General features: G+C 43.0%; 1 protein-coding gene across 1 annotated transcript in view; it reads right to left on the reverse strand.

Moving 5' to 3' along the window:
- The window catches only part of ERC2 (ELKS/RAB6-interacting/CAST family member 2), a gene marked incomplete at its 3' end in the record, with an annotated part of 881,167 nt that overhangs the window by 392,655 nt on the left and 471,270 nt on the right, over positions 1-17,242 (reverse strand). Inside the window, exon 12 of the mRNA XM_079794619.1 lies at positions 16,406-16,541. Within this exon, the coding sequence (XP_079650745.1) occupies positions 16,406-16,541 (136 nt within the window). The remainder of the gene's footprint in view (positions 1-16,405; positions 16,542-17,242) is intronic.

The raw sequence follows: 17,242 nt of genomic DNA on the forward strand, positions 1-17,242 counted from the left end.
AAAAAGTATATGAAGACATAAATCTTAGGTTTTTCTCCCAGTCAATGTTAAAGTACCAGAACAGGCGTGCAAATCATTAAAGTAGTATAATCCCCTAAATTGAGAGTTGAACCTAAAATTGAGGAAAGAACTAAAATTGACAATGGCCTCAACAATTGAGTCAGAAAATGACTGATTATTTGGTCAATGATAACTACAGTATCAGTGATGACGGCAAAGTAATTGTGCCCATCATTTCCTGAGCACGTCCCACGTGCAAAGAACTGTGTAATGACTTTACATTGAGGTGTCATTGATTCATACAAACCTAGGAGGAAGATAGTCTTCTTATCCCCATTTTAAAACTGAAAAAGCTGAGGCACAGCAAGGTTAAGAAATCTCAATGTCACACAGTTGTAAACTGGAAGAAGGGAATGGGTTCCAGGCCTATGCAACTCTAGATTAAAGAATTGAAAGTGAGACCTGGCCAGTGTGTGTCACAGGTTGAGCATCGTCCCATGAAACAAAAGGTCCCCCTGGTGGGATTCCTGGTTAGGGCACATGACTGGGTTGTGGGCTTGCTTCCCAGTATGGCGTCTGCAGGAGGCAGCCAATTGATGTTTCTCTCTCTCTTCCCCTCTCCCTTCCTCTCTGTCTCTCTCGCTAAAAAAAAATCAATAAAAACATATTTTAAAAAAGAAGATTTAAAAGTGATAGCCATTGATAGGCAGCTTCCCATAGGAAATGGGAAATGGGAAAGAAACAAAATCAAATCTAGATAAAGAAAGAAAATTATGAAAAACTCAGGGAACTTTCTGAATAATTTAGGCCTACAAGGAGTCAATGTCATCCACAATGTAACATAGAGTTTTTGTGTGGTTGTGACTCTGAGTCTTTCATGGTATAGAAGCAGTCATTTGAAAAGTTAGAAAGCCAATCAGTGTATTATTTAGATGATGCATAGAAACTGGCTTGCTTCATTTCAAATGAAATAGTGTGGTCTGAAAGAGAAAAGGCAAATTTACAAAATATGCCATAACTTTCCCATTACCGTGCACATCGTCTATTCTAAGTAATCACCATGGGGCAGCCTTTTCTCCAAGGCATTTTGGGAAGCCGGCCTTTGGAACCATCTCCAGAGGTTGGCACAGATCTGTGACACAGTATCATACCAGCAGCATCACTTTATAGTCACATGTATTCTAGAACCAAGTCTGGGAAAGAAGGCTGCTGATCAAAATAGGAAACTCTGGCTTTAGGAAAGAACGTTCTATGATTACAAAAGAGCAAGGTCTTTTGTGTGGCTTTTGGGGGCCAGAGAAGGGCCAGAAAGCTTTGAGTCACAGCTGCCATGCTGGGAATTGTGCACCCGTTCCACTGGGCGATGGGTAAGAAGGGAAACATTCCTTGGGAAATATGAGTGTCCAAAATGAGACTATTTGAGATGTTGGCAGCGACACAGCCATGTGCTCACACAGACTTGGTGCTCCCTACCCGGTGCCCAGCACGCAGCAAGTGCCCACTGCACATTGTCAATGACTCAATGACCCATCTGCCAATTAAACAGGCTCTTTACTAGTGAAAAAATTCTCTGTTCATACAACAGTTATCATGTCAAAGCCCTGACCACTCACAAAAGTATGACTTTGTTGGAGAACTGAAATACGAAGAAAGCCTGCTCTGAGGGTCTGACGCTCATTTCGCCACCTCTCTCCAGATGTTTCCATCTGCAGACCGTGTTTCCTAGATGTGTGCGAACAGGGTGCCTGCCACACAGGCGGTCGCCCTGAGGGCAGGTGGGATGGAGCTTCCCCTGGCCCCTCATTCTGCGGCCCCTCCCTGCTCACCTGACAGCCACTCCAAGCAGCTTCCACTGAGGACAGTGCCCCCTGCAGCTTAAAGGAGAAAGGACAACAACCAGGGCAGACCCCTAGAGATGGACATCTTCAAGGGCCAACAAGAAGGTCTCTTGCAGGAAAATCCTGTTCAAACAAACCTCATGACAAAAATCTAGATGGCACTTCCTCTATGTATGGTCAGCCACTCATTTATTCCCATATGTGTCAATAATAATTCATAAATTATTATTATCTTATTACCTATGGGCACTGAGATGACAGAGTTGAGTAAGACACAGGTCCTCACTGCCAAGGAGGTGGCCATGGAGTGCCAGTCAGAACATACCCCGCTGCTCTCTCCCGGGCCCAGCTGCCCTGCTGACCAGCGTGAGAACTCTTCCCTCCAGGTCCTTCTCCACGCTCTGCCAGGCTGCTGCTCCCAACCCACAGAAATGCTAGGAAAGCTCATTCTCCATTCTGCTTATTTATAATTCTTCATTACTCAGTTAGTCAAAAATATTTATTGAATGCCCACCACAGGCCAACCCTGCTCAGGACACATTTTAGTGAGGGAGATGGACGAAGTCCCTCGCGCTCATGGGAACGACAGCTGGGAAACAAGTACACAGATAACTGTGCATTATTATTTTTAGGCTGGATATGCAGGATAAAGAAAGATAAAGTAAGGTCGGGACATGAAGAATGACAAGAATAATTCATTAGAGCACTCAAAGAAAGCTCCTCTGAGGAGATAACATTTGAGCACAAAGTGAGGGAGTAATTCACGCACATATTTGAAGAAAGAATGTTCTAGTCAAGGGAAGAGTAAGTTGCAGGATCCAAGGGCAGGAGAGGCTGGGAGACTGGTGTGCTGGAGCAGTCGGTGACGGGGGCAGCAGGAGGAGAGGGGGATCTCAAAGAAAGCCAGGGCCAGTCACACAGGGCGCCGCAGCCTATGGGAAGGTCTCAGAGAAACCCTCACAGATATGAATGTTGACAACAACATGACATCATCAACACCCTCATTAGCTCCAGCCAACAGGTACTCCATGCTGCATGCTGTTTTCTGAGTGACCACAGCACTGGGAGGTGGGTACTAGCATCACCTGGGATTCAGGAACTTAACAATCTGGCACACATTACACAGCTGGAAAGTACCAACATCAGGGGTCACCAGGAGCCCATGATCTTAACCAGGGTGGTAAAAAAAAAACACTTTACAAAAAGCAGTTACAATTATGGATGAAAAAGAGAGAAAAAATATTTACCACTACCAAAAAGATTCTAAAACAAGCCCTTTTCATATTGTGTGAATGGATGTCAGTGGCCTCCAGTGGGTGGCTCACACACAGATTCCCAAAATCCTGGGTTAAACCCCTCAGAGGTGAAGGTGGCTAGACGGAAAGACTGCGTCTGGTGGTGGAAAAGCCCCTCTGGGTGGGGCGGGGTCACTGGCTCCAGGTGGAGGATGCCTGTGGAGAGTATGAGTGAGATTGGACCATTAAGTACAAGAGTGGCCAAAGAGTAATGTGATTGTAGATGTAACTAAATGGACAAAACAAACATTCTAAGTAGACATCTTGACTATTTGGTCTAAAGCCTTACTAAGTTTATATATTGACACTTGAGAGAAAATTGTTCAAATTTCTCTTTAAGAAGTAGGCGGTGGCTTTATAATCAGGGTAGCTTATATTTGGGGATATACAGTGCTACTTCCTGACTCATACATGATAGAAGAAAGGGTTCATCAGAACCAGAGACGGGCCCAACACTCAGCCTGGAAACGTTACAGGAAACCCCAACAAAGCTAGGGAGCGGCCCCGGGGGAAACTCAGGCTGCCCTGATCCACACAGTCATCTTCTGTATGTGCTGCTGCCTAGTCCCACCTACCAAAATGGTTTTCTTTGGGCCGTGTTCCCCTGTCTCCCAGTATGTCTTATATGATGCTTACGTCTCATGGTTTTGTCTGTCCAGCAGACAGGGTGAAGGGGAAACAAGACTCTCGTCTCAGAAACCCAAGAGGTCAGTACAGAGCCCTACACACATGGCTGCAGAATGAATGACTATATGAACAACACTTTTATTTCATAAGCATTTAAAGTGTAGAGATGTGACTTTATGTTTACATGGGGGGGGGGGGGGCGGGGAACAAACCATACGCATTGGAAACATTACAGAATCTGTTAGAACTGAAGAGGGCTCCCCCAGCACCTGTAACATTATCTCCCAGATTTCCTAGTCCCTGTAGATGCAACTCTATCCTGGCCTCAAATGGTGGGCTCTACGTGTATGTGGTAATTCCTGGGAGTGGAACTTTATCCAGGTGAACCAAGCCGCAGTCTGGTGCGGCCTTAACCGCCCATTTAGAGTAATGGGAAAACAGCCTTGTAAGATGAGTAAAAGAGTAAAGCCACCATTGAGCCAGGTTAAGAGAGGTGCAGTTCATTCAGAAATTATAGGCCCTTTTATGATCAGACTCGGGCATCCAGGAGACATACATTCAAGGTTTTATTGTTTCACTGTGAACATTTTCAAATGTGCGGTTTTCTAATTTCTCATAAAGATCCTTTCACAGCCAAAAAAGTACAACCAAAATAAAAACAAGCCTGCTGGTAATGACACAGGGACGCTCTGTACTTCATTTTCAAGCCGTATAATTGATTCTGACAGCAACACAGGAACCTCACGCACTATATTCCACACTGCCAATGAGCTGCTCAGCAGGAAGGGGTCCACACTGCACCCCAGTGAGAATTAACAATGGATACCTTAAAAAAGTCAATTTTGTGTTTTAAGCCTGGAATAGTTTCCACATCTTCCTCCAAAACATTCATCATCCGATTTGGATTGGGGGCACAGCATAATGTGAGCTTATAATCAGAAGTCAATGCAGACCCCCAGAGTCAAGGGTGACAGATGGAAATAGCACTATGCCTGCCACAAACATTTTTCAAGTTTGCTTCGCATGAACTTTTTAAATGAGGTGCAGTTTTTAAAAAGGCTATCAGAGGTAGAATTTTCTTGGCCATCGTTCTGACAGAACTGTTTTTTGAATCAAGTGGCAGGCGCAAAGCCATCCCGAGATGCCCAGGTGAGTTCTGACTCAGCGACGATGATATTATGTTAAATCAAAAGTATCACTGCAGAGCGTGTCCGACCTTAAGTTGTAATCAAAGAGCTGATTGCATAGCTCAGTTACCAGCACTGTGACTTGCTTAGCCCAAGTTCCATAAAATGCTAATTCTTTGCAATGTTAATAGATATTCCAGAAAAAAAAAAAAAGGATTTCTTTTGTCAAATGATTTGGAGAAATTTTGGATAAAGAGATATTGAACCCTTCTCTTGACTGCAGGACTTCTCCATGCCTTTAATATGCTAATATGCATGGTGGTTCCTTAAGAGAAGGACAGAGTCTGTACTGTTTCCCAAAGGCATTTGACAAATGGAACCCTTTTTTCTACAGGACTTCACTTTGATAAACATGCTTTGGGAAATGTGAACCTAGATCATATCAACTGGGTTTTTGTCAAATTAGTCTGTTCTATTTTCCCACAGCTCACTATGACCTACCCCCAGAGTCCAGGGGGAGAAAATAGCCCCTATTGACATAGTGGCTTATTAAAACAACTGTCTACATCACAAACAATGACATTTGAAAACCACATAGCTCCTGCCCTTGAGAAATAAGTCTGGAACCCAGGTGGTTCAATTCTGAGGAGTTCCTGCATTGTATATCTTATGTCCAGACTGTCACTGGTCTAACCTTTATCTTTTACCAAAAAAAAAAAAAATAACGATTGGTAGGTGTAATATTATAACTGACTACTCTAAAGAGAGAAAGTATAATGCTTTAGTACATAGTACAAGAGTCTCCTCAAAATGGTAGCTTTGCACTTTAAGTGGAGAACAGAAAGGGTTCCTAGAATATATTATATTTAAGCCAGATAGTGTATTACAGACTGGTCTTAAGGAGACCAGCTTCTCCCAGTTTCCGAACCTCCAGCGAGAGGGCCTCCTGCCACTAACCTGAATGCTCTGCATGGGCTGCAACATCCCCACTGGCCCATGAGCTGCCCTCTCAGATGCTTTTTTAAATCATCACATGTGTGCATCCTTCAGTGAGTCCCAGGACCCCAGGGATTGAGAGTTGAAAGAGGCCTTAGCCCACCATTTTGTACATAAGAAAACAGGCTCAAAGAGAAAAGGAAAATCACTCAAAGTCACACAGCTAATCAGTGACTGAGCCCAGATCGAGCGCAGAATTAACCTGCAGAGCTGAGGTTTGGAAGGCCTTCTGGAAGCTTCCGCTCTGACTCCAACTGCAGACACAACTCGTTGTAACCTCTTTTGAAAGGTCTTCATCCCAGAGGAAGCAGCAGCCCAGGAAAATACGTTCCAGAAAACTTACAGAAGCTGCTGCAAATCAGCTGCCTGGTAAGGACATTTTTGTTGGAAGAAAAGACCTTGAGATATTGGAGGGTAAAGAATCTTGACTTACTGTAAGTCCCAGCAGATAGCACAGAGTCCTCAAAAACCACCAGTGAGACTATGTGCTGAAAGACCGTACAAGCCTTTAAGAATCATTTCATTTTATCCCATTACGTAAAGGAGCTTATCCACTACCCCATAAAACCCATGCAAAGCCTCTTCACCCAAGTTTCCACCATCTAATTGTTCTATTTGTTTTTGAAGTAGCCTGACCATCACCTTCACTGTCGCTGTAGTCACTGGATGATCTAAAGCATATAAAGAAGCAGTTCTGCACAGGAGAGGGGGAGTGCCACGCTCGTGACTGAGACCTGGAAAGAAGGCCAGGTCTTTTTCCTGTTAAACATCACCAGGTCTCAATCCTCTCACTCACAAACTGGTTTCACAGACAGTAGCAACCTCATTAGCTTGTTGGGAAGATTAAACAAGTCAATGTGTGTACCGAGGAACTTGGCCAAGGAGGACTGGGTTTGTAATAGCTGCTTGTATTGAAAAGAAAGTTGAAGTTGGGTGGGCAAGAGGCCTGTGTGTGTTTGCTGTGGGCGTCAGAGGGGACAGTGTGACACATTGGGTGTTTGCTGTAAACACAGTGGTGCACTGCCCAGATCCTCTTTAGGACTGAGACACTCATTTCCAGATGCCAGGAATGTGCCTGCCTTGAGAGATGCCCTGCCCATTGGTATGCCTTCCTCAGGAGTTGACCGAATCCACTGACTTGCTGATGGGGGATTACAGAGGTACAGCCCTATTCTCTCATTTGGGGTCAACTCCTTTCAAATGGCCACCCCAACTGCAGACCAACGGATGGGACCTGCTGAGGCCTTTGTTGGAACATTACAATTCAAGTTCTCCAGGCCTATCCCTGCATCTCTCCTTTCCCAGGAACCTCCTGCATGTTAATCTCTGACTGTCAATTTCCCAGGGAACTCAACCAAAGACTAGCCCCCCTGGATTAGTTCATTGCCCAATAAAAAAATAGCAGCTATTATTCTTATTGTTGAATTGTCTAAGTAATCCACTTGTTTTCCATGACAAGAGACTTCCTGAGTCTCTTTATAGATGACATCCCTTTATGGATGAGAAAAAGAGGCAAAGATATAAATAACTTAAACCAATTTTTATTTATCATCTAAAGAGTCCTAAGCTCCATAGTTTGTTCTCACAGCAGTTTTCTCCACCACTCACTTGTCCCTCTTTAGTTACTCTAATTTTAAAGACATAGAAGAGACATACTAGATAAGAGAATACCATGTGTGTAAAAAATGCACAAAGCTTAGCTTATTGTGAAAGCATAATTTTAAATCATCTTAAAGGGTCAATCTATTATCCAGCATTAAGGAGTACAGGCTCAACCTTTGGGCTTGAAGGCTCAAGGTTCAAATCCACCTGAAAGCAGACACATTTTATGGAACCAGTGGGCTGCACAAATAGCACTGGACAAGGATGTGAAAGGGCCAGGATCTGGTCTCCCCTCTGCCAACAACTCCCTCTGGGGTATTGGGTAGGTTATTTGCCTTTGCAGGGCCCTACTTTCCTCATCAGCAAAACAAGGAGCTTGTATTAAATAAAGTCTAAGGTCTTTTCTAGTAAGAAAAACTTATGATTGCTTAACCTTGCAGAGTTTTTCCAGGCACCATAAAGAAATAAAATGCAAAGGGAAAGTGTAATAGCAGAGAAGAAATTAAAAGTATCATAAATTCAAATTACCAACTTCCCAAGTGTGTATTTCAGAAGAGACTATTAAGTGACTAGAAACAGATTTCATAGTTGAATTTACCTTTCACAAGATTTTTATCTAAATCATTGCCTATGTCATTGATTGTCATTTCCCTAATCTGGAGTGTCTGAATATACAGCTTAGCCATGCTCTGGACAAGCCATACGTCTGACTTAACATTTTAAAAAATTAACCATGCCCAGTTCTCTGCCTTGGGCAGCAATATGCTGCAACACCAGCATCTATGATGTCAGGATGACATGCACTGTGATTGGCAGGTGGCCCCGGACTAACCTCCAGTAGCTGTATCTGAGGGCAAACCTGCAGTAACTGCCCTGGCCAAAGAGAGCTGATTTAAACGGACTGGCTCTTTTGATGCATGTTGAACACAATTGCCCCCTAGGGATTACTGAGTCTCCTGTGTGAGTTATTGTGTAAATTCTACCTTTGAAAAAATTATAAGGTGTGCTGTCAGAATTGTTTTCTTCTTTCAGTCCGCTTGCCTTCCATGTGTGGGTTCTTCAGTAATGCCTTCACCATTTCTACTTTGAAGATTATACTGTACATGCTATGGATTCTAGTAGAATACAAGAATATTTAGATGATCCAAGCACACACCTCTGATGTCTCATTTCTCAGTGGCTTTTAAAGCATGACTTCTGGTTCAGAAACGTTTGCCTAAGAAAGCATTTTCTTCAGTGTCCAAAAGCTGACTGAGCCTTCACCTGACCTTCATAAGAAAAACTCTGAAGCCTTGGTTCCTCCTCAAAGCTTTGCCTTTTAGACCTATGATTACAGATGAGTCACTGAACAACTGCCTGAGGCTCAGTTTCCTCACCTATAAATGAAGATATACAAACTTGACCCACCCAATCCTCAAGGTCAATGGGAGGATCCCGCATGAAGCTCAGGCCCTGAAAGCCCTTTGTGAAGCTCACAGGGCTCAGCTGAGATGCACTGCTATTATTACTACTGACCAAACTGATCACCAGCAGTGAGTTTAATACATATATATATAAGCCTAAGCGACCATTCGACTGTTCAACCGGTAGCTATGAAGCACACTGACCACCAGGGGGCAGACACTCAATGCACAGGCATGGAAACATAGAAGAGACTGATGAATCTCAGAGGGAAGGGGGAGGGCAGGAAGAGATTAACCAAAGATCTTATATGCATACTAGAGGCCTAGTGCATGGATTTGTGCACCAGTGGGGTCCCTCGGCCTGGCCTGTGGGGATTGGGCCCAAACCGGCAGTCTGACATCCCCTGAGGGGTCCCAGATTGCAAGAGGGCACAGGCCGTGGGACCCCCACCAGTGCACAAATCTGTGCACTGGGCCTCTAGTAAACATATAAAAATGATGTCTCCAGTTTATAACCCAAACCTCCTTCAAAATAAACCCAGAGGTCAGAGTTAAAGGTAAATTGAACAAAAGCAGATGCTACAAGGCAAGCCCTCCATCCTCGCCCAATAGAGCTAATGCCCACCCTGTCCTGTAGCACCCCTCTATGTGCTGATTCTCCCTGGAGATCACAGGAACATGCATGCTGCCTTCCCCCTGACATTTCAGGAACCAAAGGGCACAAAATGGGATAACAATTAAAAAATAGTCTCATCTCCTAGTCACCTCTCTCAAAATGAATAAGAGATTACATATCATTCTACCAAGACTTCTTTTCCAGCCCCCAGCCCCCAGCTCCCAGCCCCTCCGGCTTTGTTATCCCAGAGCATTTACAACTCTGCTCCCATAATAACAGTGATTTCATTTGATAAATATGTTGCATTTCATTCGGCAGGATCTTCAGCCTTTGACAAACAAACATGCACTTTGCTGAGGACGGCTGAAGAGCCACTAATGGAGTGAAACCCGAAAACCCTTCAGGAAAGAATAATGAACTCCACTCCATCTCTAGGGGGTAATTTAGGAGGTCGATTAGGCAACACTTGATTAAGGGTAAACCTCTCTTTTCCATAGAAATATATTGTGTTTGTACAGAGGGGCTGTATGAAGTGGAGGATTAGTCACAAATCCTGAGGAAAAAGCAGGAGACGTTTCTCGAAGAAATACGCAAGTTACTGCATATTGGGGAAAACAAGTAATGCTTTATTGGGAAGAAAGGAGAAAAACTCCACATAGAACAATTTTATTTACTGGACTGTACTAGTACTTGGCTGCTTGGAACATTTCTAAGGAATGGTTAGTTCCCAAATACAGTGCACAGGAGGCCTGGTCTCCCTGACAGTCCTTGATTTCCTACAAAGAGTAGGGACTTCAATCCAAGGCTATTAGAAGCTGACTGTCAAGTAAGATTTTCTGAGGCTGCCTACAGAGATCTGCTACAACAAAAGTCATTCTGGACTCATGGGGAATGAAAGTGTGAAAGAAAAACAAATGCAAAAATGAATCCCCAAGAATAGAAAGCCCTTCTGTATTAATCTTCAGTCCTACTGGCCAATGTTTGGTGTCCTCTGCAGACTGGCGTATACCTGAGTACTTTTTGTCATCTGAAACTATGAACAGCCTGGAAACATCGGATGCCTCTCAGTCTACATTTCAACACCACCACAGACTTTATCCACAGTTTAATGGAACATCCCAATCTCTACCCATCACGGTAGAAAATCGCAGGACAAAGGAAACACATCACTGTGCTAAAAAGATCAGACTAAGTTAAAATGAAAATGTAAATAAATGTGGATTTTTCTTTTAAACTGGTGTTAAGACAACTTCTCTCACCTTTCCATATGTTGAACAAGATGGCTAAAATGGAGCCTCCCTAAATCACTCCACACCATGTCTACCCAACAGCCATGAAAACTCAGAACTAAATAAACGTGTGTTGACAGTGATGAATCTCCTAACTCTGCTGGTCAGGTTTCTTCTAATGGCAGTAGGCAGAAGTGCACCGTAACAGGCAAACATAGATCACCACTGGAGTATCCATTTTAAGCTTGGGGAATTGAAAGAGAAATTAACTCATTGACATGGAGAAATGAAAATATCGATATTAAGGCTTAAAAATTGCTTCTTAAAACATCAATGTCCCTCTGCAAAAAAACAACCTGGTGAAGCTTGGGAATTCCATAATGTTTTGCTGAAAGCTAGGTATGTGTAAGGGTTCTGTTGCTTGTTACACTTCCTCTGTTAGCTGATTCCAAATCTAATTGGAGCAAAGTCAAAGAAGTCTCCTTGGAAAAAAGATACGGATGTCCAGAGTTGCACAAATTGGAAAATAAAATTGTCTTTTGAGCTTTTTTGCTTTTTTTTAGAACTCTACTAAAAGGACAAGAATAAATGGGAACATTCATTTGCTTTTTAAACTGATCACACTTGGGCTTAACCACTAGCAGAAAAGAAACTTTACAGTTCCCTGGGAACCTATAATTTGGAAACGGAAGCACACAAGAACAGACTTTAGTTTTCAGGCAATAAATTGAAGAGAATTCTGCAGACATACAACAGAAAAGGAGTATAAAATATTGGCTTGTGCACTTCTTAGAATGTTAGTTCATTAACTTGATAAGCTGCACAAGGAAAAATGCAGCCAAAATCTACAAAGATTCCCACTGGGATTTCACATTGGCATATTTATTCAGCAAGAAATAGCTAGAGGTTGGAGGGGGAAATATGCATCCCGTCCTGGTAGAGACGATTTAGTGTGAATCTCCGGGAAGACACCTTGTTGAAAAATCTCCATGTGGCCTCTAAGGGGACACACGGAAGCCCAAAGCCCCAAGGACAGACGTAAATATCATGCTCCATCATCTGTGTCCTGGGGAACAGGTCTACGAAATTATACAAGAAAATTACAGTCTTTCACATCAACTTTTCACACATAATTCAGCATAAACTTGAAAAATATTTTAATTTTCCCTCCTTCTTGCCCAAAATGTTTTTGTAATGCTTTATTGGAAACTTTCATTCACTGGCGTGTGCTCAAGATCTGTATTACTCATCAGTATAAAATCGTTAACAAAGGATTTGTCAGGCGATACTTCCAATGGGCACTGTCTTCTATGGTTAGAAGCTCATTAGCTGTCTCTCTGGGAGAAAACGCTAATAACTGAACCTGTAGGTCAGGTACTGTGCTAGGCTCTTTCATAAACTTCATCTTATTTGAACCATCCAGGAAGGTACTAATTGTAATCCCCACTTATAGATTAAAAAGGTGAGGGTCAGAGAGATTCCCTGCCTTACTCAAGTAATTACATAGTCTTAAACTAAGGTATTTCAGACAAAAAAAGAACTCAGGACAAACGCACTAAACTGCCATCTCTCTTTGGTGAGTCGCGTTGGGCTAGCTCTTTATTTACAGTAGGAACAGTGTGCCAGGATGTGCAAGAGATGCTACACACCAGGGGTCAGTTCACCTGCATGTGTGCTTCACTGGACCCAAGAAGTGTTTAAAACCATTGAACCAACTTTCTAAAATCCACAGATTTCATATAAAGATTCACACGTTATGGCAACCAGAAGGCCCCTTGACTCTAGGTCCACCTTCATGGCAGCAGTCAGCCAAAACTTGGTGGTCCCCATGCCTTCTAATAAGGCATGGACTCACAGTTCCCACCACTCTCTATTACATCCACGCAAGCCATGCAGCAGCAATTTTTCATTAGGCTTATGTTCTTGTTTTCCTTATAAAGGAGAACCATTTCTTCAAACCGTGTCTCTTTTGACAGACTGAATGGCTGTCTTGCCCCTTTACTATGTCCTCTTTGTGGGTATAGTGCACTTCCACAATCCTGTGTCTCCAATTCTCATACCAACTGGTTGAATCTCTTCAATCTTCCTTTGGAACACGATCCAAAAGCCATTATTGTTTCTGGCAATGTTCGGCCTTAGATTTTTCTGGATGTAATCTCTATTTGGCTGAATCATGAAGTCAGAGTACCCAACCATTACAAAATACTGGTGTAGAAAAAAACAAATTTTGTAGGTGCCAATCACACAACCATCAGCTAATCAACCGACCAACCAACCAAGTAAACCAGATGCTAGGTGACTGAAACTTAAAGGGCTTAACAGGCTAACTTATAAACAGGAAGCACTTAAAACAACAGCAGTATAAAAAAAACAAGTGCCCCCAGAAAGGAAAGTTCTGCCTTCAGAAGGCAGTAATTGCTACATCTGAGGACATCTGCTTAACAATCCAGGAAAGTGGGAGTTTTACTCTCTATTAACCTTAACCAGAGACATTTTCATCAAAATTAATCGTGATTACTTTTTATTGCATTTCAAATGCTGTCCGTTATTTGGGGTGGTCAGGAATGCAACTAAGCAATTCCAGACCAGGCTATCTTTTATGAATAAGTCTATGAGGTAGTTACTAAGGCCCCTTATGAAAATATTGCTATACAAAAGTTCATGGGTCAAAACAAGACATTAATTTCCATAACTGGATGTGTCCTTAGAAAAGAAAAAAAATGACTATTTATAGAAAAAACAGAAACTTTGATGCTCAATGCATATCAGAGCAGAACTGCATAAATACCCATGTGCAGCATAGAAACTTTTAAAATGTTTCTTTTACCTTTTCTTTTTTATTATAATAACAATTAAAAAGAGAAAAAGAAAAACAAACTAACAACAACAAAAACACCCTATCATTAACACTTATTTTGAGTACAACTTGTATCAAGTACAATCCTAAATTTTTATATGCATTGACACTTTATTTTTATTTATTATTATTTTTTAATCCTCACCTGAGGATATGCTTATTGATTTCAGAGAGAGGAGAACAGAGAGAAAGAGGGAGTGAGAGAGAAGCATAATTTGAGTGAGTATATTGATTGGTTGCCTTCCATATGGGCCCTGACCAGGAATCAAACCCACAACCTAGGTATGTGCCCTGATGGGGAATGGACCCCACAACCTTTCAGTGTATGGATGATGCTCCAACCAACTGAGCCACCCGGGCTGGGGCTGCATTGACACTTTAATCCTCACAACTCTGGAGTAGGTGCAATTATTATTCCCATTTTACAGATAAACTAGTCTTAGGGAAGTTACGTAACCTGCCTAAGGACATTCAGCTAGTAAATTTTGAAACCTGGAATGAATCCTGGACATTCTAGCTACACAGTTAGATAAAGAAATATAGCAACAACACTTACCTCACTGTCACAACGATCAATTGGTCTGTTATGTTTTGTGCCCTGACTGTATCTTGCTCTGTGCAACCTCTGTACCTGCCTGAAGGGCCTTCCCTACTGCTCTCTTCCTACCATGTCAAACTCATTCCACCCCAATCCCACTTGTCCTGTGAAGACTCTCTCCAAAGTTTTCTCGGCCTCCTCTCTTAATTCTCCAGAACCCACACCATATCCATAATCTCCCTATATGACACTGATATGAAAAAAACAAATGTGGCTTTGGTTGCCCAGCACCCCTTTTGGTAACAGAACTCTCTTTCTTGTGGGAAATCACCTGTCCCCACTCAGCCAATGGGCTTTGGGTAAGGCTAACCCCTGTCCTCAGGATCAGGTCATGTGATTTATCAGCCTTTGAACTTTATCTAGAACTACTAAGAAAAGACTTTTCTCCTTCCCCTGGGCCAGTGGTCGGCAAACTGCGGCTCTTTGGCCCCTTGAGTGTGGCTCTTCCACAAAATACCACGGCCTGGGCGATCTATTTTGAAGAAGTGGCGTTAGAAGAAGTTTAAGTTTAAAAAATTTGGCTCTCAAAAGAAATTTCAATCGTTGTACTGTTGATATTTGGCTCTGTTGACTAATGAGTTTGCCGACCACTGCCCTGGGCTAACAGCGCTCACAGACTCTGTGTTGGCTGCTGGTGGCCATCGTTGGCATCACTGTGGACCACCTTCCTGCGAATCAAGGCAACGAAGAACAATGCACACCTGTGAGTAGGATAAAGTCGATTCCTGATGCCATAGTCTGCAACTAGGAGCCCCCACTAACCCAGTTGACGTAAGAATTAAACAGCTTCTATAAAGTAAACAACACAGAATCCAGCATATGGAAAAGTTTAATAAATGGTACCTAATCCTGTTAATACTTCTCTACATTAGTTTCTTGAAGGTGGAAGACCTGGAGTCAGGTTCATCTCTACTCCATACTAGGATGTCATTTCATTACTTTTCTGAGACTAGTTTTACCATATGTAGAATCACCATTTTTGTGAAGAATAAATGAGAATGTGTGCCTGGCAAGGCAATAAAATGTTCTACAAATTTAAGTTAACTGTTATCTCAGTCTGTAGGCTCCAATCTGACGTCTCATAACTCATAGGGAAAAGAATTACAAAACCCTGGGATGTAATTTGCCAAGAACATTGAGGAGGCTGTGGATTCAAACAAGTGACCAGTCCATGCTAACTAAGGTAGTCCCAGGGCTGAACAAAGGAGCTGATTCTAATATTGTGCTATCCAAATCAGGCATCAGTGCAAGGAGGCTTGACTGGCAACCTTCAGGAACCTCCTGGACACAGAGAGAAAAGAAACTACTACGAAGTCATCCCCTCATGCCAGGCTCAGTGCAGGGCATGTTCTTGCATTTCTTACTCTGGAATAATTTATTTCTCTTCGGTTCAATTAAAAAGAACAACTATGAGTACATATTGAAATTATCTAACTTCTTCTATCTCCAAGGAGGAAACCTAATATATAACTGGAGAAAGACACTAATTAATAAGCAAAATTTAAAATGAACTCAGGCCAACTTGAACTTGAACTGCTCTGTTTAAAGGCCCACAAATAAATAAAGGAACTTCAAAGCAAATGCCCTGGGCTAGCTTGAATGTTTTATTGAGCACATGGAGAGAGCCCCTTTGCCAAAAATAGGAATGGTTAATGAGGAAAAATGGGTGTCTTCAGTGGGTCCATGGGTTTCTGAGAGCCATCCATTCAGAGATAACTATATTCCACAGAGAAGACAGAATAATGATCTGTCTCAGACCCTCAGAGTTTTAAGCAAAACAAAACCAGTTTTATAAACTGTCTGAGATCAACTTCATGCATCTTTTCCCAAATACCTTCTGGGATAATAGGCACACATTTCCCTTCTCCTAAAACCAAAGCAACTTCCATAATTCTAAAAGGAAGACATTTCTATGTTTTAAGCTTCTTGCCAACTATATAAACGCAGCCCTTAGCTTTTAAGGTAAAGTGCAGGAACCAAGAGAACCTGTGAAGCATCAGTGGCCTCCCCCATAATCGGCTTTTCTTGGACACCATTTTGAAATGATGCTCCTCACTACAGAGACCTCCAGGTCCCCTGGGGGTACGTGGTTAGTGCTGGATTCAGAGCAGAGGTACGCCCACTGCTTCTGCGCATGTTTTCCCACAGTAGTGGCTACATGTCAGAGCAAGTCGACCTCCAACTATTCAGGCAAGAAGAGGAGAAGCTTGGGCTCACCTGCAGGTGCTGGGAGGTGTCAGTCATGCTATCTTCCCGCCTGCGCACTTCCTCCAAAAGCTGGGCATTCTTCTTCTTTTCCAGCTGCTGGTTGTGCTTGAGGTTGGCCACCTTCTTATTCTGATCCTTCATATGCCTGAGAAAAGTCAGCACAGCTGGGTTAAATTCAACCACTGCAAGGTCGTATGTGATCACAATGGAAGTGCTAAGTACAGACCCGTATTGATATGGGTTCAGGGAGAGTTGGGACTTCAGAATATTCTATTCATTCAAACACACAAAGGTATGGAGCACCTACTTCATGCCAGGGACCAGAAGGGCACTGGGGCTGCAGTGGTGAATAAAACAGGGATAGTCTCCACCCTCCTCATGGAGCTTGGAGTCCAGTAGAGGAAACAGACAAGCACCAAGGAGACACAACTTGGGTTTCCTAATGTTGAAGGAAACACATAGCATGTTGTGAGAGATGATGTGCCTTGCATGTGTGGAAAGGCGGTAGGTGGAGCAGATGGCTTTAGTCACTGTGTCTAGGAAACCTCCCTAAGGAAACAAGACTGTGGGTGAGACTCAGAAGAACCAGCCAAGAAAACACCTGGGAAGGAGCCCCCCAGGTAGAGAGAACAGCAAGTATAATTCCCAAGGCAGGAAAGGACCTGGCTACTTCTAAGAACTGGAAGACTGCAGGGAGGTAAGTAATGGGGTGGGGTGGGGTGGGGTAGGGTGGGGTGGGGTGGGGTGAGGTTGGGTGAGGTGGGGTCGGGTGGGGTCGGGTGGGGTAGGCGATAGAACTGCAAAGGTAGGTAGGACTCATGGTATGCTGGGCCCTAAGATCTGTGA

The sequence above is a fragment of the Cnephaeus nilssonii genome, assembly GCF_951640355.1.
Source record: "Cnephaeus nilssonii genome assembly, chromosome: 17".
NCBI lineage: Eukaryota > Metazoa > Chordata > Mammalia > Chiroptera > Vespertilionidae > Cnephaeus > Cnephaeus nilssonii.